Source organism: Rhinatrema bivittatum, chromosome 8 (genome assembly GCF_901001135.1).
Source record: "Rhinatrema bivittatum chromosome 8, aRhiBiv1.1, whole genome shotgun sequence".
Lineage (NCBI taxonomy): Eukaryota > Metazoa > Chordata > Amphibia > Gymnophiona > Rhinatrematidae > Rhinatrema > Rhinatrema bivittatum.
Genome location: NC_042622.1, coordinates 205,753,829 through 205,778,492, shown reverse-complemented (window position 1 = coordinate 205,778,492; position 24,664 = coordinate 205,753,829). Strand labels below are relative to the sequence as shown.

The window sequence follows — 24,664 nt, the reverse complement described above, 5'->3', positions numbered from 1 at the left end:
AAACAAATTTTTAAGGTAATATTTCCTTTTACTAAATCCATGTTGGTTCTCCCCATTAGTTCATGTCTATCTAGATGCCAGTAATTTTTCTCTTCAGAATAGATTCTACCATTTTGCCCAGCACAGACGTCAGGCTCATCAGTCTGCAGTGCCCTGGATCAACCTGGAACCCTTTTTAAAAATGTACATAATATGTTGACCACCCTCCACTCCTCAGGTACCATAGCTGATTTGCATGATAAGTTAGAGATTACCAGTAGTAAGTCTGTAATTTCATTTTTTAGTTCTTTCAGAACTCTGGGATGTATACTATCTGGACCCAGTGATTTGTTACTCTAGTTTGTCTATTGCATCTTCCCAGTTCTCTATGATTTGATTCAGTTCTCCTGAATCATTACCCTCAAAGCATTTTTTCAACATAGTAAAGACCGAGGCAAATAATTCATTTAATTCTTCTGCTAGGGTCTTGTCTTCCCCTAAGCGCCCCTTCATTCCGAGTTTCTGCCGCTCTGGCAAACTTTTCAAATTCTCTTTTGGCCTGCCTTATTAATGCTTTACATCTAACTGCCAGTGCTTATTCTATTTCCTATTTTCATTTGGATCCACTTTCCAGTTTTTAAAAGATATCCTTTAGGTTTTAATAGCCTCTTTCACCTCACCACTTAAACATGTTGGCAACTATTTCCTCTTCTTTTTACCTTTTTTCATGGAATACATTTAGTCTGAGCTTCTAAGATGGTGTTTTTAATCATCATCTATGCTGCATGAAAACTTAGCATTTGTAACCACTCTTTTTAGTTGTTTTCTAATTTGCTCATTTTAACTTTACGTTACATGCTACTGCAATAGTTTTCCTTAATGCCCTTTCAGGGATTATGTCATGATCGCTACTGTCAAGCAGCCCCAATAGTTTCCCCTCGCAACATATCCTGCATTGTAATAAGGATTAGATCTGAGTAGTCCCCTCTCTAGTCTAGTCCATGACCAGCTGCTCCATGAATAGGGGTGTTTGTTTTCAGTTTTTAATTTTTCTCATGAATTTATTAGTGTTTATGACAAGATGAAAAACAGGAGAAATCAGAAGAAATAAATGACTCATTTTTATGGGTAAATATTTTTGCTTTTGTAATAAACTTACAGAATTCCCAGAAAAAAAATAAAATAAAAATTGAAAACGAAGGTACTTATCCACGAAGCAGTTATTTATGGCAACTAAAAACTTTACTTCCCTAGTATATCCCGATGAAGCATTTTTCAAATTAATATTGGGGCAAATGAAATTCCCCATTTTTTTTTTAATTATATCCACAATCTGCCTAGCATTTGAACTGGGTAGTTTGGAATTATGTCTGCCTGCACCAGGGCTACCTTCTGCTTCCATCTAAAACTATTAGGATATTCTAGCTTGCTTGTTATGCCAATATTCTTTGAAAATTTCTCAGGTAAAAAGGCTCAGAGAGAGAGAGGGACCAGAGAAAAGGGCTTGCACTTCCCATCTGCAAAGACTGATTGGTAATTGTAAGTTGCAACTGGTGGATTTCAAAAAGGAATAGAGAAAAATTAACACTCTCTGCACCCAAACAAAAGAGAAAAGTAGAAAAATATCTTTAGAGAAAGAAATTTGAAAGGAAAGAGGGGAGAACATACGCTAGGGAGTATAAGTTCCCTCTGACAAGAAGATACTTGATTTCTCACTATTGCTCCTGACCAGCATTAGGTAAGAATACATAGTTCTCCATTTTTGTAGTTAGCACAAAAATCCAACAAGCTTTCAAAGACAACACCCTAGGGAGCACATTTCGCTTTCACAAGAACTGTCAGTGCAAAGGAGATGGTTTTCTTTATTGATTTTGTTAAGAGTAAGTTAGTGGGCCCAGATCTGCGAGAGTCAAGATACAGACAACACACCCTAGCAACGTTCCCAAAGAACTCCAAACAAGTCCAAGAAGAAAATGGTAGGAACCTCATTGTGTTGTTGCCATTTGTAAGAGTCCATCAGCGGGGAAGTCCATCAGGGACTGCTCCTGCCCCAGGAAGACATTTTTAAGAAACAAGAGGGGGCTTCTTGGACTGTCAGCTTTCAGCTCAACAATCATAAGACCAAGGGCCATGGCAACCTTTCTATAAAGAAGTTCATGCAAGAATCATTGAACAGACAAGCCCTATTTGTGACTACTACACTGGTTCTTCATTCAAAACCTCAAAAGATTATCAGAGAAAGGAGATGCATCAAACCATAAATACTTACTTTGTATGGAGAGCACATTAACAAAATTTGAAATCCTAACTGTAGTAAATGTTAGAACATTCTTGAATGGTACCCTCTCACTCTCTAAAACTGAATGCAAAGGGGCCAAACAATGTAATTTCTTTTTTAGTGTCTTCCTGTTTTTGAAGTGGAGGGGGAGGGCAAGTTTGGGCACCGCCAAGTCCCTGTAAACTCACTGCAGTCCCAGGACTTCTTCCAGATAGAACTGGGAAGGAAATCATCAGCTCTTAGGCCCAAGGGGGATCTATGCCACAGTAGTTCCAATCACAGTTCTGACACTAAGAAATGTTGATCCAATAAAAGTTTACTATTGCAAAAAGGTGGCAGATAACGTAAGTGACAGTCACTTAAAACACAAGAATTTACAATTACTGTTTTATCTACCGTACATACTCATGTATAAGTAAAAAAAATGTTTTCCCAAAAATTGGTCCTTAAAATCACGGTCATCTTACCCACGGGTCAATCCACATTAATGCCAGTAATTCATGACTGAATCGTTCACACGCTCCTCCTCCAGATCCCTTAACTCACCCGCTGATATGAGGACAACGATGGCACATCTTCCCTCCTCCCCAGTGGTATCCCATTGAAGCACTTGGATAGCTTCTTCTCTGCACCCTCTCCTTAATTCCTTAACTCACCCGCTCGCTGCTATCAGAATGAGGGGACTTGAGGTTGCGCAGGCATGTCCTCCCTCCTCCCAAGCCAGGGTCTGATTGGCATACTTAGAACCACATGGGATAAAGTGCACGCCACTGGGACCCCGCAGGGAAGAACGCACCCGAGGACTGCAAATTGTCATCCTCATAGAGGAAGCGAGCGGTTGAGTTAAGGAATCTGGAGGAGTTGTGGGGAAGAAGCTGTCCCACCGCCACACTGGGACACCGCAGTGGGAGGATGGAGGACGTTCCTGAGCAACTGTAAGTGCAGTCTATGTCCAGATAGCAGCAGATGAGTTAAAGGGATCGGGAGGGGAAAGCAAATGTTGCTTACCTGTAACAGATGTTCTCACAGGACAGCAGGATGTTAGTCCTCACATATGGGTGACATCATCAGGATGGAGCCCAATCACGGAAAACTTCTGTCAAAGTTTCCAGAACTTTGACTGGCCCCTACTGGGCATGCCCAGCATGGCACTAACCCTGCAGCCAGCAGGGGTCCCCCTTCAGTCTTGTTTAAAAGCTACAGGCAGTGCCGAAAAATAAAATAAGAAAACGTTACGAATCCAACACCGCAGGGCGGCGGGCGGGTTTCGTGAGGATACCATCCTGCTGTCCTGTGAGAAACCTGTTACAGGTAAGCGACAGTTGCTTTCTCACAGGACAAGCAGGATGGTAGTCCTCACATATGGGAGAGTACCGAGCTGAGGATGTCCGAGCACGCACCAAATGTACCCAAAGGCGTGCAAACAGGCACAACAACTGGGGTGGAATTTGGTAGAGGGCATCCTGAATCCCACCGGGCAGGCGGAAGGGTGTGGGTACGTCACGTTGTAAACAGGTTATGAAGGACAGACTGGCTGATGATGGAATTTTGTCTTCCGGCTTTGTCCAAGCAATAGTGAGCTGCAAAGGTATGGAGAGAACTCCAGATGGCAGCCCTGCAAATGTCAGGAAGCGGTACCGATCGCAGGTGCGCTACTGAAGTCGCCATGGCCCTCACAGAGTGTGCTTTAACACGGTCCTCACAGAGTGTGCTTTAACACGGTCTTGAAATGGAATGCCCGCTTGCTGATAGCAAAAGGATATGCAGTCCGCCAACAAGGAGGAGAGAGTCTGCTTAGCCACAGGTTGCCCTAAATTGTTAGGGTGGAAAGAGACGAACAATTGAATGCTTTTCCTGTGGGCAGCTGTATGATCTAGATAAAATGCTAGAGCCCGTTTACCTTCAAGGGTATGCAAAGCCTGCTCTCCTGGATTGGAATGGGGCCTGGGAAAAAAAGGTAGGAAGTATGATGGATTGATTGAGGTGAAAATCCGAAACTACCTTAGGTAGGAATTTAGGGTGAGTGCGGAGTACTGAGAGTGTTTGCTGCGAATGAGAGAGCAGAAGTTCTCTACTTTGTGGTTTTGAGGAGACGCAAAGAGGTCTATCTGAGGATATCCCCATTGTTGGAAGATGGAGTTCGCCACCGAGGGGTTGAGAGACCACTCTTGTGGTTGAAAGATGCGACTCAGCTTGTCTGGCAACACATTGTCCACTCCCGGCAACCAGGAGGTCCTGAGGCACATCGAATGGGAGACAGCTTCCACCCATATCTGTGCAGCTTCCTGACACAGAAGGAAGGAGCCCGTGCCTCCCTGTTTGTTGATGTACCATATGGCTACCTGGTTGTCCGTCTGAATCAGAATAACTTGATTTGAGAGGCGATCCTGAAATGCCCTGAGAGCATATCTGATTGCTCGAAGCTCCAAGAAATTTATTTGGTGTTTGGCTTCCTCTGGAGACCAAGATCCTTGTGTGTGCAGATTGGCCACATGGCTCCCCAGCCAAGGTTGGAAGCATCGGTGGTGAGAGTTATTTGAGGAGATTGGTCTGATGCCTCCACCAGAGACTGACAGAGTGAGACAGTTTCGTGGACCATGGTCAACAGGGCTGAACACTTTGAGTCCATTGTGACCGGAGAGTCCACTGCATGACTCTCATGGCCAATCGTGCCATTGGTGTGACTTGCACTGAGGACGCCATGTGTCTCAGAAGGATGAGAAAGTGACGAGCAGTCACGGATTGCTGAAACTGCAGCTGGTGTGCAAGAGACACGAGAGTGAGCGCTCGCTGTCGAGGCAGAAAAGCCTTTGCCTGCAAGGTGTCCAAGTCTGCACCAATGAACGACAAGGTTTGAGATGGGACTAAGTAGGATTTGTCGTAGTTGACAAGAAATCCTAATGAAATTAGAGTATGCAAGGTTAGATTGAGGGACGACAGTGCAGCTTGCTGAGTGGGAGCCCTGATTAACCAGTCGTCTAGATAGGGGTAGATGTGAACACCTTGGGTCCTGAGGAAGGCTGCAACTACTACGAGGCATTTTGTGAAGACTCATGGCGCAGATGCTAGGCCGAATGGAAGCACTCTGTATTGATAGTGCTTGGGGCCTACTAGAAACCTCAGGTATTTGCAATGAGATGGAGTTATCGCAATATGAGTGTATGCGTCCTGGAGGTCCAGAGAGCAGAGCCAGTCTCCTCTTTGTAAAAGAGGAAGAAGCGAGCCTAAGGTTACCATCTTGAACTTCTTTCGCTGGAGGTACTTGTTGAGGGCCCGTAGGTCCAGGATAGGACGAACGCCTCCCGATTTTTTTGGGGATTAGAAAGTACCAGGAATAGAACCCTAGGCCGTGCTGAGAGTAGGATACGAGTTCTATTGCCTTGGACTGGAGAAGGAGGGAGATCTCTTGATCCAGAAGGATGGAGTGTTCGGATGTTCTCCACTTCGGTAGAGGTGGGGAGTCTGGTGGCACGGAGAGAAAGTTCAGATGGTAACCCTGAGCAATTATCGCCAGTACCCATTGGTCTGAGGTGATTGAGTGCCATATATGTTGTGGAAGTGGCACAATCGACCTCCCACTGGTATGTGAGGCAGTGGAATCTGGCTGCTGCTCTCTAGGTGGAAGTCAAAAACCTGAAGCAGGCCCTGGTTGAGGAGCTTGTGGCTTTTGTTTACGTGTTTGATGAGACTGTGCTTTTTGAAAAGGTCTCGTGGCACGGGATCTGGTTGGTGGCGGGCAGGACTTCTTCGGGCGGAAGAATGACTTTTTAGAGTCCTTTCTGAAAGGCTGTTTAGAAGAATAGTCAGAAGGCATCAGAGAGCTGTCTTAGGGTCTCATGATGGTCCTTAAGTTCCGCCACCGTTCGCTGAATCTGTTCGCCAAACAGATTGTCCCCCACACAGGGCAGGTCGGATAGCCTGTCTTGTACTTCAGAGCGAAGGTCGGAAGACTTGAGCCAGGCCCATCTTCTTGCCGAAATAGCGGCTGCAGATACCCTAGTGGCAGTGTCAAAGGTATCATAAGATGATCTGATCTCATGCTTGCCTGCCTCAAAACCCTTGTTTTTCTAGGGTTTGAAGCTGATCTTGGAATTGTTGAGGCAGGGTATCTGTCAAATTTTGTATCTGCTTAAAAATGACCCTATTATACTGGGTCATATAGAGCCGATAGGCGGCAATCCAGTAAATGAGCATTGAGCCTTGGAATACCCAGCGGCCAATGGCATCTAAAAACTTCTGATCCTTGCCCGGGGGAAAAGAGGTATGAGGCTTTGATCTCTTTGCTCTTTTTTGTGCAGATTAAACAACTACAGTTTGGTGATCCAATTGAGTTTTCTGAAAGTCTGGAGCTTGACTGCACCAAATAGGTAGTGTCAGCCTTTCTGTGCACTGGAGCAATGGAACCAGGATGTTCCCAGTTCTTCTTGAGGAGATCCAGAAGAACCTGGTGGATAGGGATGGAGGTTATTTTCTTGGGAGCATCCAGGAATTGGAGCAACTCCATCATCTGATGTTTGTCATCCTGTTCAGTCTGTAATTGGAAGGGAACTAATTCAGACATTTCCTTCACAAAATTTATAAAGGAGAGGTCCTCTGGAGGAGAACACTTCCTACTTTCAGTGGGTGAAGGTGGTGAAGGTAAATCATCGGTATCTGGTGAGGAATCATCAGTCCAGGTATCATAAGGATCAGCACCTGTCCCTCTAGAGGAGGATGGGTGGTGGGATACCTGAAGGTCCTGGTCTAGGCTCCGAAGGAATCGGAGGAATTATTGAAGGCACCGGCGCAGGCACCGGCATCGAGGGCATCGATGGATGGCTCGGTGGTGCCGACTGACATATCAGCACCGATGGTTGGATCGGTGGTGAGGGACGTATCGGCATCGATGGCTGAGGCAGGACTCCGGATGGAGGGATGCAAAACAGTGTTTCTCCTCCCAATGACAGAGTAAGTGGAGAGGGCACCGGAGCAATCGGTGACCCAGGGTCCATCGGTGGAAAAGCGGCAATGAGTGCTTCCATCCTGGATAGCAGCGGAGCCAACGCTGCTGGAATCGGGTCAGTGCTCGGTTCCACAATCGGTACTGGTGTCGGAGGAACCTGAGTCATTGCATCGCCTTGTTGATGGCCTCCTGAACCATCCGGTCCAGTTCTTCTCGGAGACCTGGAGCAAGCAGCCCCAGCTCCGGAACAGAAGAAGGAGGCAGAGGCAAAGCCGGAGGGGCCACCATTAAAGGCAGAGTTGCGACTCCCGATCCCCTGTCGGGTGAGGGTTGCCTCGGTGACCCAGTCGTCAAAAAGGTCGGTGCCTTTTCTGGATGGGGTTTTTTCGACAGCGGCTCGGACAATGGCGAGGTCAATGACTTCGCTCCCTCGATGGTCCGAGACTTACGATGTCGATGGCAATGATTCTCTCTGCGATCCCCTCGGTCCTGAGGGGGAGTAGAAGGTGTCGAAGACAGAGTTGTCGTTGATGCTGGATGGTCACCGGCCAGTGGTCGATACTGGTGCGAAGTTGACGGTGCCGGTTCCGACGACATCGCTGCAATGGACGGAGTCGGGGTTTGAGCGCGGAAGAGAAGCTCCATCTTCTCCATTCTGGCCTTGCGACCAGAATGGAGAAGTGACTGTCGCTTTATATTAGGGATGTGTAATCATTTGAAAACATGACACGCCAACAACACTTTGGTGTCGTTTTCCAATAAATAAATCAACTCTTTTCTGGTTCATGTCATTTCCACATTAGCATTCGAGATAATTTTAGTGCACATTAAATGGTTTTAGTGATGCACAGTAAAATGCAGAAATGACAAAACAAAAACCAAACATGTAACTGTGCTCTCGTCCAAGACACATTACACAGACTTTGAGGGTCTGTGATAGACATGGTGCGATTACAGTCCGGGCACCGAAGGAACCCCGACGTCATGGCCATAGAAAAAATTGAGCCGCGGTACGGTTGACGGCCAGTAGGCCACTAGGGCCAAACTAGACAGTAATCGACGGAAAACGGGTAAAAACTTACCGGAGTACCGCGGCTTGAAAAAAGTTAAAGGAGGGACCCCTGTGGGGCAAATAAACTTTTAGTAATTCCGTGAGGAAAATTGCTGTCAGGAATCTCTGCAGAGCTCCTTTACCGTGAGGCTACTGCTGCGCGGAAAAAAGAAGACTGAAGGGGACCCCTGCTGGCTGCAGGGTTAGTGCCATGCTGGGCATGCCCAGTAGGGGCCAGTCAAAGTTCTGGAAACTTTGACAAAAGTGTTCCGTGATTGGGCTCCATCCTGTGATGTCACCCATATGTGAGGACTACCATCTTGCTTGTCCTGTGAGAAGCGAGCGAATAATTTAGACAGCAGGGACAGCCATGGGGGAGGGAGGGAAGGATTCATACAGCAGGGATAGCCATTAGAATGACTTCTTATCCTCATGAAAATGAGCTCCGAGAAGAAAAAGCATCTTAAACTGTATTGCTGAAGCTGAAGGTTGAACGTGCTAAGGAGGGCAATAATTGTGTAGCTGCAAGACAATTTGACATTAGTGAAAAAATCGCCAGAGATTGGAGGAAAAATGAGGAAAAGTTGTTAGACATGCCAAAGTCAAAGAAAGCCTTACGTTTAAAAATGTGAAGGAATGGAAAAGGATTTGAATGACTGGGTAATGGGATGCAGACAGAATGACTACATTGTGACTTGCTTGAGCATTAGGATTCATGCCCTTCAAATGGCAAAAGTAGAAAAATATTCAGCAACTGAAGGTCTGAAAGAATTCACAGCATCATCTGGTTAGTGTTCACGGTCCATGAACAGATATGAATGCCTTTGTCAGCGCGCAGTGATTTCACAGAAACTGCCTAAAGAACTTGATGAAAAGATCTGTTCGTTCCACAAATTCATTATTCAGCAGAGAATAAAGAATAATTTCGATATGAACAACATTGGTAATATGGATGAAACGCCGATGACATCTGATATGCCTGGCAATTGTACTGTAGCTAGCATTACTGAGAAGACCATACTTGTAAAAACAACTGGTCATGAAAAGACCCATTTCACAGTGGTTCTGACTTGCCTGGCAGATAGCACAAAACTACATCCGGTGGTAATATTAAGAGGAAAACAATGCCCCAAAATCTAAAAATTCCAGCAGGAGTAACTGTGTTCATCCTAAAGGCTGGATGAAGGAATGAAATGATGGCTGTGCGATATGTGGGGTAGGCGACCAGATGCAGGACTACGAAAACGACTGTCACTATTGGTGTGGGATATGTTCTGCACACATATAACAGAGGATGTGAAGGACAAGGCAAAGAAAATGGAGACCATGTTAACAGTGATTCCAGGAGGTCTGACATCAATGCTCCAGCCGTTAGATGTCTGCCTAAACAAGCCTTTCAAGGACCAATTGTGGCATATGTGGCAACAATGGATGTGCTCTGGTCAAGCAAAGTTAACAAAAGGAGGGAACCTGATGAAACCAGACATTGATTTGGTAGCAAAATGGGTAAAGGATGCCTGGGAGTGAATTCCACCAGAAATGGTCAAGAAGTAATTCCTGAAATGCGGCATTAGCAATGCAATGGATGGATAAGAAGATGCCGCCATCTATGAAAACAAAAACGAATCAAATCAGCATCGGATGATGATTCAACAGATGGAGACAGCAAAAACATTTACGCTGATTGCATCAACAAAGAACAGTGCCACAATTTATTTGGACATTCTGATGATGAAGAATCAGACTTGGAAGGATTTAAATCAGGCACTTTATTCTTCATTGAATAACTATCGGCACCAGTAAATAAAAGATTTTCTTAAGTTGTTAATTGATAATGTTTCTTATGAGACACTTTATTCTGCTCTAAAAAAAATAAATAAAATTGATTTTCTTAAGTTACCGGTTTGTTTCTTAGTATGATTTCACCATTTCATAAGTCCTCCCTAGGTTTTACCCTTGACTTACCCACTTATACACGCAATCGACATACGTGAGTACATATGGTATGTATTTATAAGGAATGCTTTGATTTATTACATTTATATATGTATTCAATTGTAAGCCACATAGAACTATGCTATAGACGGCATATAAATATTTTAAATAGAAATCTCACTCCAAATGACATGCTCCTGAGTGACTGTCGCTTTCTATTAGGGATGTGTAATCATTTGAAAACATGACATCAACACTTTGGTGTTGTTTTCAAATAAATAAATCAAATCTTTTCTGGTTCATGTCATTTCCGCATTAGCATTCGAGATAATTTTAGTGCACAGTAAAATGCAGAAATGACAAAACAAAAACCAAACCAAACATAGTAAAATAGTAACACAGTAAACGATGGCCCATCCAGTCTGCCCAACAAGGTTTTTTTAGGCCTATTTCACTTATTAACATGGACTTGAAGATTTTGTCAAAGATTTGGTGGACCGACTGAATAGTTTTATATCCGATTACACATTCCGATCAGGTAGGGTTCATTCCAGGCCGTATGGCTTCTAGTAATGTCCAAAAGATAGTGGATATGGGATGGGTAAGGAAGGAAGAGATTCCATCATTGCTCTTTATGGTAGACGCTGAAAAAGCACTTGGCATGGTCCATTGGCCATTTTTGTTCAAAACGGTGGAGAAAACGCAGTTTGTGACCTCCTTCATTCAATAGATACAAAAATGACATGAGGTGCCTAAAGCCTGTATCAAAGTTAATGCGGGCTACTTGGATATTTTTACTGTTGGACGTGGCACAAGACAGGGCTGCCCCCTGTCCCCCCTCTATTTGTGATATTCTTGAAACCTTTTGCAACTAAAATTCGAGAGAACCCTAAAATTGAGAGACTTTATATAGGAGATTTTTCTAAGTTATCCTTGCTCACAAATGATATTTACTATAGCATATTCATCTGAATCCTTAACGGAGACTGTGGCAGAAATGGAGAGGTTTAGTAAAGTATCTGGGTTCAAGATTAATTGGGATAAATCTGAGATATTAAATATGACTGTCCCTTGGTTTCATGGGGAGAATATTGAAGACTAAATTCCCTTTCAAATGGGCAAATCAAAAAATTAAGTATCTGGGTGTTTATTTAGGGCATAAAACAGACTAGTTGTTCCAGATGAATTATCCTCCCTTACTATCTCGTATTTATAAAGACTTGGAAGAATGGGATAGGTATATCTCCTGGCTGAGTAGAATAGCCTCCTTAAAGATGAATATCCTTTCCAGACTTAGTTATTTATTCCAAACACTGCATATATGGGTGCCTGATATGTTGAAGCAGTGACGGATTATGCAATTCATTTGGCAGAGACGACCCCCTAAGAGTTGCACATAGAGTCTTATTTCAACCCAAATTGCGGGGTGGCCTTGGGGTCCCCAACATTGTATAGTATTAAGCTGCTTCCCAGAGCAATCATGGATTGGGTGGGCGATTATGAAGCAGACAATTAAAGGCTCCATGCCAATGTCAGCTTTGATATGGTAGCCTAAAAAATATTGGAGAGCTATGCAGGTTATCCCTCCATCTTTATCTCACTCATTGCATATGTGAGCAAAATTATATCAGAGAATATTTTCACAGCACTTCACTTTATAACATCCTATATTCCCACCAGGGTTGCCATTTAATGCTTTTCAAAAATGGAAATCCCAATAGTGGATTTCTGACATTCTCTGAGCTACAGTGTAAATATAATTTACCCAATGAGGAGGTTAAGCTTGGGGATCACTTGTCTAAGGGGGGGGGGGTCCCTTTTTTGAAACCAAGTGCAGGAGCGTGGATAGGATTAAGAGGGTTATGTCCAAAATATATTCATTCTTGAATCAGAAATGACAGGTTCCCCCCCAATCACATTAAAACTTGGGAGAGTGACCTGGGTAAAGTGATATCTGATGAAGAACGGGATGAGATATTTTTAGCTACCAGTAAATGCTTAATCTCAGCCCACATTGTAGAAAATGGCTATAAAGTTTTAATGAGATGGTACTCCGGCGTGATGTGTTATACGAATGTCGGTATATTAAAAGTTCATAAATAAATAAATAAATACATATACATACATACATACTCCCTCTGAAAGGCTACATAGAATTTCATCATCTACTATAATGGACAAATGTTGGAAAGGCTGCTCAGCTTTGGGTACCTTTTATCACATAGTGGGAATGTGAAGTTATTAAAATTTATTGGTAGGAAATAGCTTCTTTGATACAGGATATGGGAAAGATTCCCATAAAAATAACCCCTAAGCATGCATTATTAAATGTCTCCATTTCACAAGGAGATAAATATTTACCATTGTTAGTAAAGCAAATATTAGTGGCAGCTCAATGTGAAATTTCAGTTTTATGGAAGGATTCTAGCGTGCCCGAGATTTCTGATGCCAGGTTAACCTGTGTATATATCAGCTTAGTAGAATCACTGCATACAAAAAACGGAGCATGAACAGATTTGAAAAACTGTGGTCTTAAGCTCAATGAAAAAAAGATGATGCCTCGCCATAACACTACATGTGTCTGTTTTGCTTGTTTTCCTCTTTTTACTAACGTATTAACACTATATACTATTACTTCCTCTCAGTCTGATGGCAGAGATCTGTGCAGGTTCATGAGGGTCAGGTGGGGATTCACAGTTATGTTATTTCTTTGTAAATTTTGAAAATGTTTTTTGCTGTACGAGTGGTGTGCATTTAAATGATGCTTGTGACAATGTATATGCTTTGTCCTCAGTCATTTCTGGTTGTACTGTTGACTGATTCTGTGAATATACTTATGTTGGAATGCCTTTGCAAACGGCAGTGAACATTGTTCGCCTGTTTGCTGTTCTTTGGATAGTTTTCAATTAAAAAAAAAAAAAAAAAAAAAAGATTTAAAAAAAAATGGCTGCTCTGCGTAGGTTACCCCCCCTTCTGTTTAGGGTTGTGACTACCGCTCCATGCAGGTTATCCCCACACCTTCTGTTTAGGGGTGTAATTGATGCTCCATGCACTTTACCCCAGTGCTTTCTCATTTATGAAAATGTTGTGGCTCTACACTCCTAGTTTCTATTTTATATATCGCATATATATGCTATATATATATAGCATATATATAGTCCTTGGTGAGATCGCCTTCCCTTTAACACAAAGGTCCCTATGCTGGACAGCTGAGTTTATGTTTGCTGTCAGCAGTGATAGTCTTCCTTTATCACCCGGATTCCTGTGTAGTTTTTCCCAGACATACTGTCAATGGTGATGTTTTTCTCCCTTGGAAATCAACAGTCCTACAGAGCACACTAACACTGTTGTTTTGATGTTAAGTGGCCTCGAGAGAGGAGACCTGGTGAGTGTAGTAGCAAGATAAGCCTAAGGCGTCTGTAACCTTCCATGAAGCTAGAATATGAACAGTCTCTGCTTCTTTGCTCTGATTTCATCTTCTACTCTAATTTTAAAAGGCTGCCACAGAAAGATATGCGTTCTTTTACACTGGGCGATGAAAACTCCCTGTGCAAATCCCAGGTATACAATAGAAGAGAGTCCCATTTTGGTGGAAATGGCTTACGTGACTCTTCATGACAGCTTACCCCCTTTCCCTTTTCAGAAATGAAATAAACTGTTGTCACGATAATGATCTTATTTATATTAACAGTAATTTCATTTTCATTGGTGGAATATAGGTGCACAGGGACTTTCCAATCACCGTGTCATATTAATAAATTTAGCATTTACATAGCACCTTCCAGCCTGCCATCTTAGACAGATGCACAGCCATCTCTGGGGTGGATGGTAACACACATTGATGGCCACAAAGGAGAGTCTCGGTCAGAGCTTAGGGATAACACAGATTGTCAGAATGAGAAATTAAACATTCTGTGAGAGGAACACTGTCATTTCAATTATTTGCGGCCACCTTTTTAATTTTAATTTGCCTTATTGTTCATCCTGTTCCTGTTTTTCTGGCTTTAACGCGCATGACCCAACAGCAGCTCCTCTAACCCTCTCCTTTTGCCAAGGCTGTGAAAACACGCCAACCACTGCAACATACAGCATGGAAGAAAAGCTTTAACAATTTTATTACTGCTTGTACTGAACACAGATCGTTTTTGAACTATGGAGCAGGGTGAAAAGGGTGCAGCTTTTTTTTTTTTTTTTTTTTACTAAAGTGGGGTCAGAACAAGAAATAAAATGCATGACTGGGGAGACACAGCCCCTTCAATCTAGTTCTGGAAGATGAGTTCTCATGGCCTGAAAGTACAGCTGCCTGGGACAGTGCAAAAAGCAAAGGACAGAGACTAGGACCTACAGCAGAGCCTCCTCACCCACGCACCCATCAGAAAACAAATCTTGAGGCATGTTTTGATTCTAGAGCAGTGGAGTTTTAGCATCTCATTTTGAAGGATCCTTTTCTCTCACCAATGAATCCCCAGAACTTTAGGATCATCTGGACCAGTGGTTCTCAACAGTTTTCCCATCGTGACACACCGGACAGGCCACGCTCACATGTGCGACACACTGCTCATTACAATTCACGGCGGAAATAAAAAGTTAAGGTTCGGTATTTATTTTTATTGTTTTAAAATGACACAAGGAAAAGATACGTATTCTGTCTGAACAGAAATTGCATAACTAGTAAACATCCCACACCAAAACAGCACCAATTTCCAGCACTTAAACAGTAATCACCTTACCTAAGAAAAGGCAACACTGAAAATATTACACCAGGCCCTAAGACACCAATACATCTCCTATTAGGATAACGGACCAAGCCAGACTGCTATAGAGTCCTACACAGAAACTACCCGCCAGCAGAAAACCTCACCTGAATCACATGTGCTGACCCTCACCTAATAAAGAGACCAAAACGCATAACTAGAAGCATGCAGAAAAAACTGAATTGGAAACTGCAACAAGCCAGAGTCTCTGTATGCAGTGTAATAAAGGAAAAAAGAAACATCACACATCCTTATAAAACAAATCAAGAAATATAAAATCATCAGCAGTAAAACTGTACTAACAAAAAGAACATATTTCAAAACAGCTGATGAGTGGAATATCCAATAATTAAAAACTCATATAAAACATTTCCAGATACCAACAAAATATTTCAAAATAGCAGACACAAAGACCCAGTAATGAAAAATAAGGATACAAAAATTTTTTTGCTCTGCATACCTGGGAATATTTGATATTCAGGTGTCCTGAGATTGTTCTGAATTAGCAGGAGGCGGGGTGGTTTGCTTGGAACTTTCTCCTCTCTCTCAGTCACATACCAGCGCTCTCTCACACTGGCTCTCAATTTCACACCTATACACACATGCTCTCAGTCACTCACATATACACATGCTTTTTCTCTCACTTATATAGGCTCTTAATTACACATTTACACACATGCTGTCTATCTTTTCACGCTTACACACACACAGGCTTTCAATCACACACATACATGCTGTCCTTTTCTCTCACACACAGACTCTCATTCATATGCTTACAAACATGCTCTCTCATTTACACACAGACTATCAATCACATACTCACATGCTCCCTCACCTAAACCAGCTCTCAATCACACACAGACATACATGCTCTCTCTCTTACTTATACACACAGTCTCTTAATCATACATACACATGATCTCAATCATACACACATACTCTTTCACACAAACAAGTTTTCAATCACAAACTTACACATACAGGTTCCCAATTGTAAACTTACATTCATGCTCTCTCTCTCTCTCACACACAGGCAGGCTCTCAATCACAGACATACTCTCTTTCACATATACAGGCTCTCAATCATTCACATACATGCTATCTCACTCACACACAGGATCTCAAACACACATGCTTGCTTGCTCATTCACTCTCTCTCCCCAGAACTAGCAGCAGCAGCCTCCTCCCAACCCTAACCTCCTTCATTTTCGGCCCTCGTGTGGAGAAAGGAGTCCCATCAGCCACAGGGGTTGACGTTCTTCTTCATTTTTCTCCAAGCCGCGCTGCTCATTCCTCAGACCGCGCCTCTCTTCTTTTCTTCGGGCCGATGCTGCCTGCACTAGCATGGTCTCTTCTTCCCGCGCATGCACCCGCTGCTCATCACTTCCTCTTCCGGGCCGTGGGCGGAACGGGAAGAAGAGACCATGCCGGTGCCGCTGACTCCAGCTGTTCTGCCGAGTTCTGCCCGGGCTGACAGCATTTTAAGCCCAGGTGGAGGAGGACCGGGGAGCAGCTGGGTCAGCGGGGGACCGGGAAATGTGGCGACACACCTGCGTGTTCTTGGCGACACACTGGTGTGTCTCGACACACCGGTTGAGAACCACTGATCTAGACCAACACCTCAAGGCTATGCCTATACCTACATCTCACATAAATGTGTGTCTAATCTGCTCTTAAACACTTCCAGTGACCAAGATTCGCCCAATTCCCTTTTCAGCAAGGCTACAGTGCTACATGCTGGGAACCCATCTTGCAGTTGCAATGATTCCTTATTACAACACAATTTCCTATCAAGCTCAATTAGTTTTAGTAAAATGTTGTGCTTGAATTTTCATACTATGTACTTCTGTTTCAAACAATTTTCTATTAAAATAAAGTTTAACAAAAAATGTTTTAAACAGAGACCAGCAAAATACTCAATACAATAAAGCACAAAGGCCAAAATTCTACAAAATTCCTAACCAACATAAATAAGTGCACATGTAGAAATGAAAGACTGTCAATTATTTTTTACCTGTTTGAATAAAGAGATTGAACGTAAAGAAATGAAAAAGTGTCACAGGAAAGCACAGAACTATATAAGAGGGTAGGACAGAGTGGGAATGGGATAGCACAGGATTGTATGAGAAACAGATATTACCATGGGATTGGAGTCTGCGATGAGGTCTCGCAGCGAGTCCAGGAACCCTTGGTCCTCCACCATCTGGGCATTGATATCATGCAGCTTTGCCACACAGACAGCTGCAGTCTTTCGCACGTAGGGATCTTCATCCTTCAGACACTTGCGCAGGGGCTCGCAAAGGTATTCTGTGATCTTATCCACGCGGATACAGCCCATTGTGCGCACAGCCAAAGCCCTGATCAATGGGTTTGGATCTTCACAGTCCTGCCAATAGATAATTCCAATTAATAAATGTACACCTCAGTCTAAGCTACTCCTGCCCTTCCCCTCATGCTCCAAGAAATGGGAAACCTTCTGACCCCAACAGTTGCATTCAGGTAGAGAAACATCAGTTTCCTCTCTTGCAGGGTTCCCCTAGACCTCCCCAACTCAACTGTATCGACGCAGTGACCCATCTAGAACATGAGAACTTCCATAGTAGGTCGATCAAGCCCATTTATCCTGTTTCCAAAGGTGGCTTATCCAGGTCACAAGTACCTGGCAGGATCCCAAACAGCAGACAGAACCCATGCTGCTAATGCCCAGGATAAGAAATAGCTTTTTCCAAGTCTATCTGGTTAATAACAGTTTATGGACTTCTCCTCCAAGAACCCAGGGGACTCAAAAGCTGGCGTGGGACACTGGAGGTGAGGAGCACCTCATCACGCGCATGAAGGAGCGTGACAAAGGAGCTCCTTTGTGCACTCCTTCGTGCGCACCGAGGTTTGTTTCAATGATTGTCAATTTGAAGATTGTATTTTTCCAATCTTGCCCATCTACGGTCAGGACAGATATGGTGATTTGGCTGCTACTAAGAGAAGTCACTCTTTTCATCCTAGTTCTCTTATTACCACTCCTCTTATCACCGCAAATTCAGTACGTTCTCCTTCCTCTGTATCTTGTTGTCTTATTAATGTGCAATCTGTGAAGAGTAAATGCCAGTTGTTATATGATTTTATTCTTAAGGAACAACTAGATTTGTATTGTTTTTCTGAATCTTGGTTATTTGATTCCGACCATTTGGTTCTTAACCAAATTTGTCCTCCTGGTTATTCTGCTATCTCTCAACCCCGCCCAAAAAAAAAAAGGGGGTGGTAGATTATTGGTTATACACAAAGCACTTGGAGTGTTAAAGATGAGCATTTAAATGGCAATTTGAATTTGGAGAAATTAATCATCTCAGCAAGTCTTTTTTTCTATTTGTGTAGTTTATGCTCCTCCTAAGTTACTGACTGCTGACCTTTCCCCTCTTTTTGAGCAGTTACTGCTTTCCAAGTTTGATTTTAGCAAGATGATCATTATGGGCGATTTCAAACTGCACATCGATGTTTCCCCTTTGCCACAGCAGTATTCACTTTTTCTGCATATTTTCCAGTCTTTGGGCTGGTCTCAAGTGATTCATTCACCCACTCACTCGGCCATACTCTTGACCTTATTTTCATTAATGAATCCTCTTTTGTATTTCCTAATATGAGTCTTTGTCCATTTTGCCTTTGCCTTGATCAGATCACTATCTGATCAAGTTTATACTACATCTTCCAAGTTCTCCTCCCACTGTCATCGTTCTGAGTTGTTTCTGACACATTATCATTTCATGAGGTGCTCTCTCTCCATTACTCACTAATCTTCAGTATGAGAATTTCTCAGATGCTTTAAATCAATGGAACAGCATCTTGTCACCTGCTCTCGATCAATTTGCTCCACTCAAATCCGTTAGTGTGTCTAATTTTAAACCTTGTCCCTGGTTTTCCAGCCCGCCGTGCTTACTGCCAGACATGCTCTTAGGAGAGCTGAACGCTCTTGGAAAAAAAAACCTTCCTCCTCGGAGCATGCTCAGACCTTTCATCTTCTACTTCGTCAGTATCAAGATTGCTCTAACTTAGCTATGAAGGATTATTTTTCCAAAAAAATTAACGAAATAGGATACAGTCCCAAAATTCTTTTCAACATTGCTGCTAAAAAAAAAAAACAACAAAAAAACAAAAAAAACTTACCAATCCTATGACTTCTCATACTACATATCCCAGAATGTTCCCCTCTGCAGAATCTTTTTCAATTTTTTTCAAATTAAAAATTGAAAAATGATGTGCCTCATTCTCTGATGTTCCTGTCTGATACACTCAGCCTTCTTCTTCTGCATCCCCCACCTGGAACAATTTTGAAACTGTTTCATCAACTGAAGTTGAAAATTTCATCTCCAAATCCAACAATAGCCTTTGCCCACAAATGCTTTGTTCTTCTGCTCTCTTTAAATGTTCTCGTAATGTGCTTGCACCAATCTTTTCCAGACGCAATCTCTCATTAAATGAAGGTCTAGACACTCCACCTTTGAAATATGCCTTGGTTTAAAAAAACATAACAAAAAAAAAAAAAACCCACACACAACCTTGACCCTTCTGATCTCAATAGTTATCAGCTAATTTCTTCCTTCCTGTTTTTTACAAAAATTTTAGAATCTGCCAGCTTAAGCCAATTGAACGACTGTTGAAAAGGCTGAACTATTAGACCCACATCAATACAGCTTTCGTTGAACCTTAAGTACTGAGCTTTTACTCCTCTGTCTTACTGGTACTTTGAGACGAGGTCTTGATTCAGGACAACAATTTCTTTTGGTATCACTCGATATTGCAGCAGCCTTCAACACAATTGATCATAACATCTTATTCTATAGACTTCAGGAATTCGGGATTTCAGGTACTGTTTAAAATGATTTCATTCTTATCTGACCGTACTCAAGTTAAGCAAAAAAATGAATTTTCTTCAACTTCCACTGTAAAAACTGAAGTTCCATAAGGATCTGCACTCTCTTCTACCCTTTTCAATCTGTATCTTGCCCCTATTTGTAAACTCCTTACTACTTTACCTGTTACAAATTATATGCAGATGACATTCAATTTGTTTTGAGCATACGTTCTTCATGGGATGACACACTTGAACATCTGTTTCTCTGCCATTAATAAATGGCTAAATCATCATAAATCATCACTAAATATGGCAAAAACTGAGTTCCTTATTATCCATAGTCCTTATACTGCGGTTAAATGCAATTCTGTTCACTTCATGGCTGCAATTTCATTATTCAGAAGAAGATCAAGAGTCTTGGTTTCATTCTTGATGACACTGTCATTTCGCTCCCAAATTAGACATGTTATTTCACAAGGATTCTACAGAATACGTGTTTTATCTGGCCTTAAAAAACCATCTCCATCTGCGCGATTTCTGTACTGTCCTACAGGCTTCCCTTTTTCCCCCATCGTGGACTACTGCAATTCTCTTTACATTGGCTTAGCTAATGTTTCTCTTCGGCCATTACAATTATTACTTAATGTTGCCGCTCGCTTGCTTTATGGTTTGAAGCGGTCTGATCACATTACCTCTACCTTGATAGAGCTATATTGGCTTTCCATTCAAGAGAAGATAAGATACAAGGTTGCGATGATCATTTTCAAACTCTTAAACGATGAATCCAGTATGTGGGCCAATGCCATGTTCTGATTCTATCAGCCCACAAGATCTTTGCGTTCCTCCCAGCATGGATTGGACATACTAACTCCACGGCTTGCCAGACTCCATGTCACCCAAGAGTGTGCCTTTTCAGTTGCAGGGCCTACCCTCTGGAACTCATTCCCTATTGAAATTAGGCAATCAGATTCCACCAAGAGTTTCAGAAAGTTAATTAAAACTTCCCTTTTTAATCTGGCTTATTTTTAGTTTTTTACTGTTTTATATAAGATTTGATTTATTTGCTGTTTTAGTTGATTTTATCTTTTATTTTTTAAATGTTTTATTTGATGTTATATAATGTATGTTTTCTATTATACATCATTTTATAGACTTCTATCATATCCCCTCTCAGCTGTCACTTCTGCCAGCTGAACAGCCTTAACTTCTTTAGCCTTTCCTCATAGGGGAACTGTTCCATCCCCTTTATCATTTTGTTCACTTTTCTCTGTACCTTTTCCAGTTCAGCTACATCTTTTTTGAGATGCAGTAACCAGAATTGCACCTAGTACTCTAAAAAGTAATTTTGTGTCCTCTGCAGATTCGACCCCCTCACTGATCTGCTGACCCCCAATCTAGGTAGCAGCCTGTGATCATCCCACAATCAACAAACAGGAGAGCAGAATTTGGCCTTATATGGAATCTTCTCTTTACAACTATACCCCAAAGTGCTTTAGAAGCAGAGTCAAAAAAATTGCACTATCTCAGAGGAGGAAACAAAACAACAATTATATACCAGGTCTCAAAGGATGGGGACATCGAGTAGGGCTGGCCAAATACCCCACCAGCAGCCAGGTTTTCCCAAATATCCACAATATGCCCGAGATACATTTGCATATCCTGGGTTTCTAGTGTAAGCAAATTTATCTCATGCGTATTCAAGGCGGATCCTGAAAAACCGACTGGCTATGGGGTCCCTCAGGTTGGGTTTGGAAAGCCCTGACAGAGGATGTTCATGAAGAGCAGAAATAAAGGACTTCAAAAACAGCTTCCACACAGTGCTCAGTTCTCCAGCTTTCATATTTGTGCCCTAAACATTGGTTTTCGTCAGCACATGAGGCTTTTGTCCACGCTGCAGCTGAACGCAAGCCCCTAGCAACTGGGTCCTTGCTAAGATGGGAACAGCTAAGTTTTATAAACGTTGAATAAAAATATTGAGCTCACACCTTTAAGCTGGTAGCTCAAGGTGAGTGACACCAGGTACAGCAAATATTTCGCTGTCCCCAGAATGCTTACATCTAAGGCTGAATTTACTAAGGGTTCACCCCCCCATAGAAACAGATTGGGAGAAAGGACTTAGTAAATTAGGGCTTAAGTTTGTAGCTGAGGCAGTGCAGATCACAAGGAATGTCAGCAGGATTTGATCACTGGCTTTCCTGGTTCTCAGCCTGCTGCTCCAACCACACAGCTACATTTGTGAAAGTGTCATCATCATAAATGTACTATTTTAAAGTGACGCTGGGTTCTAAGTCAGCAGCTGGGGTCGCTTTCTGAATTCTATTACTAATATCATCACCCATATGGCCAGAAAGTAGGGCTCTCATCCAAAGGTCACAAATCAAAACCGTTAAGAAAACATTTTTAAAAAGTCACAAAATAGGAAAACCTCAGGGCAATCACTCAAATAAACTCATGAAAAATTCATAATGATCTCGCACTCAAACCCTGCAGGGCTCCCAAAGAACTTGCACTTAACCTCACTAGCCAAACAGGTGCATAAACCAGGGTCCTCAGAGAACCTTCCACCAGTCGGCGAGGACCGATTTCAGTTCAGCCCAAGGCATGGGAATCAATGAGAAGAATGGAACCCAGAGGCCGGGCTAGTGCTCAGTGGCACTGCCATACAGAGGGCACCCGAGTTCCAATTCCTGCCTCATGTCTTCCATTCCAAGTTGGCCAGAGCCGGGGAGAAAGTCACAATCATGGCATTACTTATCTGCACATTTCTAAAAATGCTCAAGGCAGAATACAATATTTAAACAAAAACATCAAAATACAAGTTACATATAAGAAACACTCAACACAAACTTCAAATAAAAATCCAGACAAAAAGTATCCACCAGTTGCACAATAGTTTAAAGGCAAATGTCCTGCTTAATAACTCAGCGTTGATTGGGAATGGCATAACAGCAACAGCTAAAGGACGGATTGGGTGGTGCATGGCCCCTGGCAAAGGACCAGACTAACAGTAAGGTGGGTGCAAATATAAAAGGGGGGGGGGGGGGAGAAATGTCCTCTGGCAGCTGCGAATTAAAATTTGTGGCCCCAGATCTCAGCCCTGGTTCCGATTGAGCTGGAAGCCCAAAAGGAGGAGGAAGAAACTGCCAAGTCAAAAACAAATAAAAAGAATGGAGCGTAGGTCTATGATACCCGGTGCTGCAGGTTCTCTCAGCACCCACGGAAGAGAGCTTTGTCGTCAGTGATATTTTGTCTTGCACTAAAGGCAGCTCAGCTTACCTTGACAAAGCTGTTGACAGCCATGATAGCCATGTCCGGCTGGCTTTTGGCATAGTTCATAAGATACAGGTAGACTAATTTCTTCAGCTCCAGGTTGTCCGTCTGCATGCAGTTCACCACATCCGGGAAAAGTGAGCTGCAGAGAAGTGGAGAAAAGGTGCAGCTGCATTAAAGTAACATCTCAAAGCAGCGATGCCAGTGTAGGGATCAAAGCGTTACGCTGCGCAACCTCGAACAAACACAAAATGAAGGCTCCATTGATGGCATACTACAGTTTGGGATATCTTGTTTTGCCAAGTCATGGCAAAGCAGCTTAAAAATATATTTAAAAAAAAAAAGAATAAAAAGGGTCAGCCTTATGCCTCAAACAGTCCTTTGGTACAGGAAACAAGTTCAAGACTCTTGTCCAGTGGGACCAGCAGAGCTCAGCAGTGTCACACAGGCGATACCCTAGAGCTCGAGGGAGGGAGGGAAGACAGCTGAGACCACTGCAGCAACCCTGACCAGACATGGAGCAGAACTAAGGGCAAGTCTTGAAGGAAGCTCCCCTCCAACCCTCCAGGTCAGCAAGGATTCACGCCAGCTGAGGAAGTGGGGTGGGGTAATAAAGAGAGAGTTGGTGGGGGGGTTAAAAGAAAAAAAAAAAAAGGAGTCTCCATTACCAGGTACAGTTTGGAAATTTATACACAAGAACTACTTCCCCAATAATTCAAACCCAAATACTCAGTCCGACTCCAGCCCACAAGGGCTTCCAACAGGCCTGGGTTTTCAGGTTAACCAAAATATGTACTATGGACTAAAACAGACAGCTACTGCACACACAAAAGCGCCAGGATATCCATGATGCACATAAGCATCATGGATATCCTGAAAACCCCACTCATCTGTGGCCCAGAGTGCCATGCTCGGAGACCTCTGTACCAAAACTTCTGCCAGGATGTCAGAGGAATTTTAAACCAGCAACAGGACATTTTTCAAACACAGCCGAAGCACTACTTTTCTGGCGAGTACTACTGCTAATCAAGTGCACAGAGAATACAGTTTTCTTTTAAAGGAATGTCACCTTTTTTCTTCTCGTGTCCATCCACCAAAGTCACATTTTTTGCACTGATGAGCACATTTCAGCACTCGTGAGTTGGTCTCAGCAGGAGCCTGCACTGTGCTGAGGCCATCCTCGAGCAACAGGCAGACCCACAGGTGTGGCACAGTCTGCCTCTTGCTGCAATCATAGATCTGGCAGGGTTATCCTCATTTTGCTAGGTTAGCTCTCGAGTTACTGTCCTGGACGTAAAGGAAGTTCAGGGCTTTCCCCAGTGGTCTACTTCTCCTTTGTCCCTGCAGAAGGATGTTCCAGTCACTCTAATACCCCTGCTAATCCCAGCGGCAAATTCTCCAAGCCACACCTCATCATGGGCAGTCACTGGTATGATTTTTAATTACTTCTGCTGTTGTGAGAAGTTCCTGCATATAACTTCTGGCGTTTTTCTGGCCATGGTGTCACTGTACAGAAGATGCCTACTGTCATCTGTTTGCCTGGCCATGACCCTGGATGTCTGAAGGCGCTATCGCAGAAAAAAATATACAAACTGTTGAGATTTTTATTTTA

The 24,664-nt window shown here is 42.9% G+C and overlaps 1 protein-coding gene across 2 annotated transcripts in view; it reads right to left on the bottom strand.

Annotated features, from left to right (window-relative positions):
• AP2B1 (adaptor related protein complex 2 subunit beta 1) overlaps positions 1–24,664 on the bottom strand; it is a 340,179-nt gene that overhangs the window by 285,172 nt on the left and 30,343 nt on the right. For both annotated transcript variants that reach the window (XM_029612743.1, XM_029612744.1), the window contains exons 4-5: positions 23,059–23,194; positions 17,080–17,325 (exon numbers count right to left, since the gene is read on the bottom strand). In XM_029612743.1, coding sequence (XP_029468603.1) covers positions 17,080–17,325; positions 23,059–23,194 — 382 coding nt within the window. The remainder of the gene's footprint in view (positions 1–17,079; positions 17,326–23,058; positions 23,195–24,664) is intronic.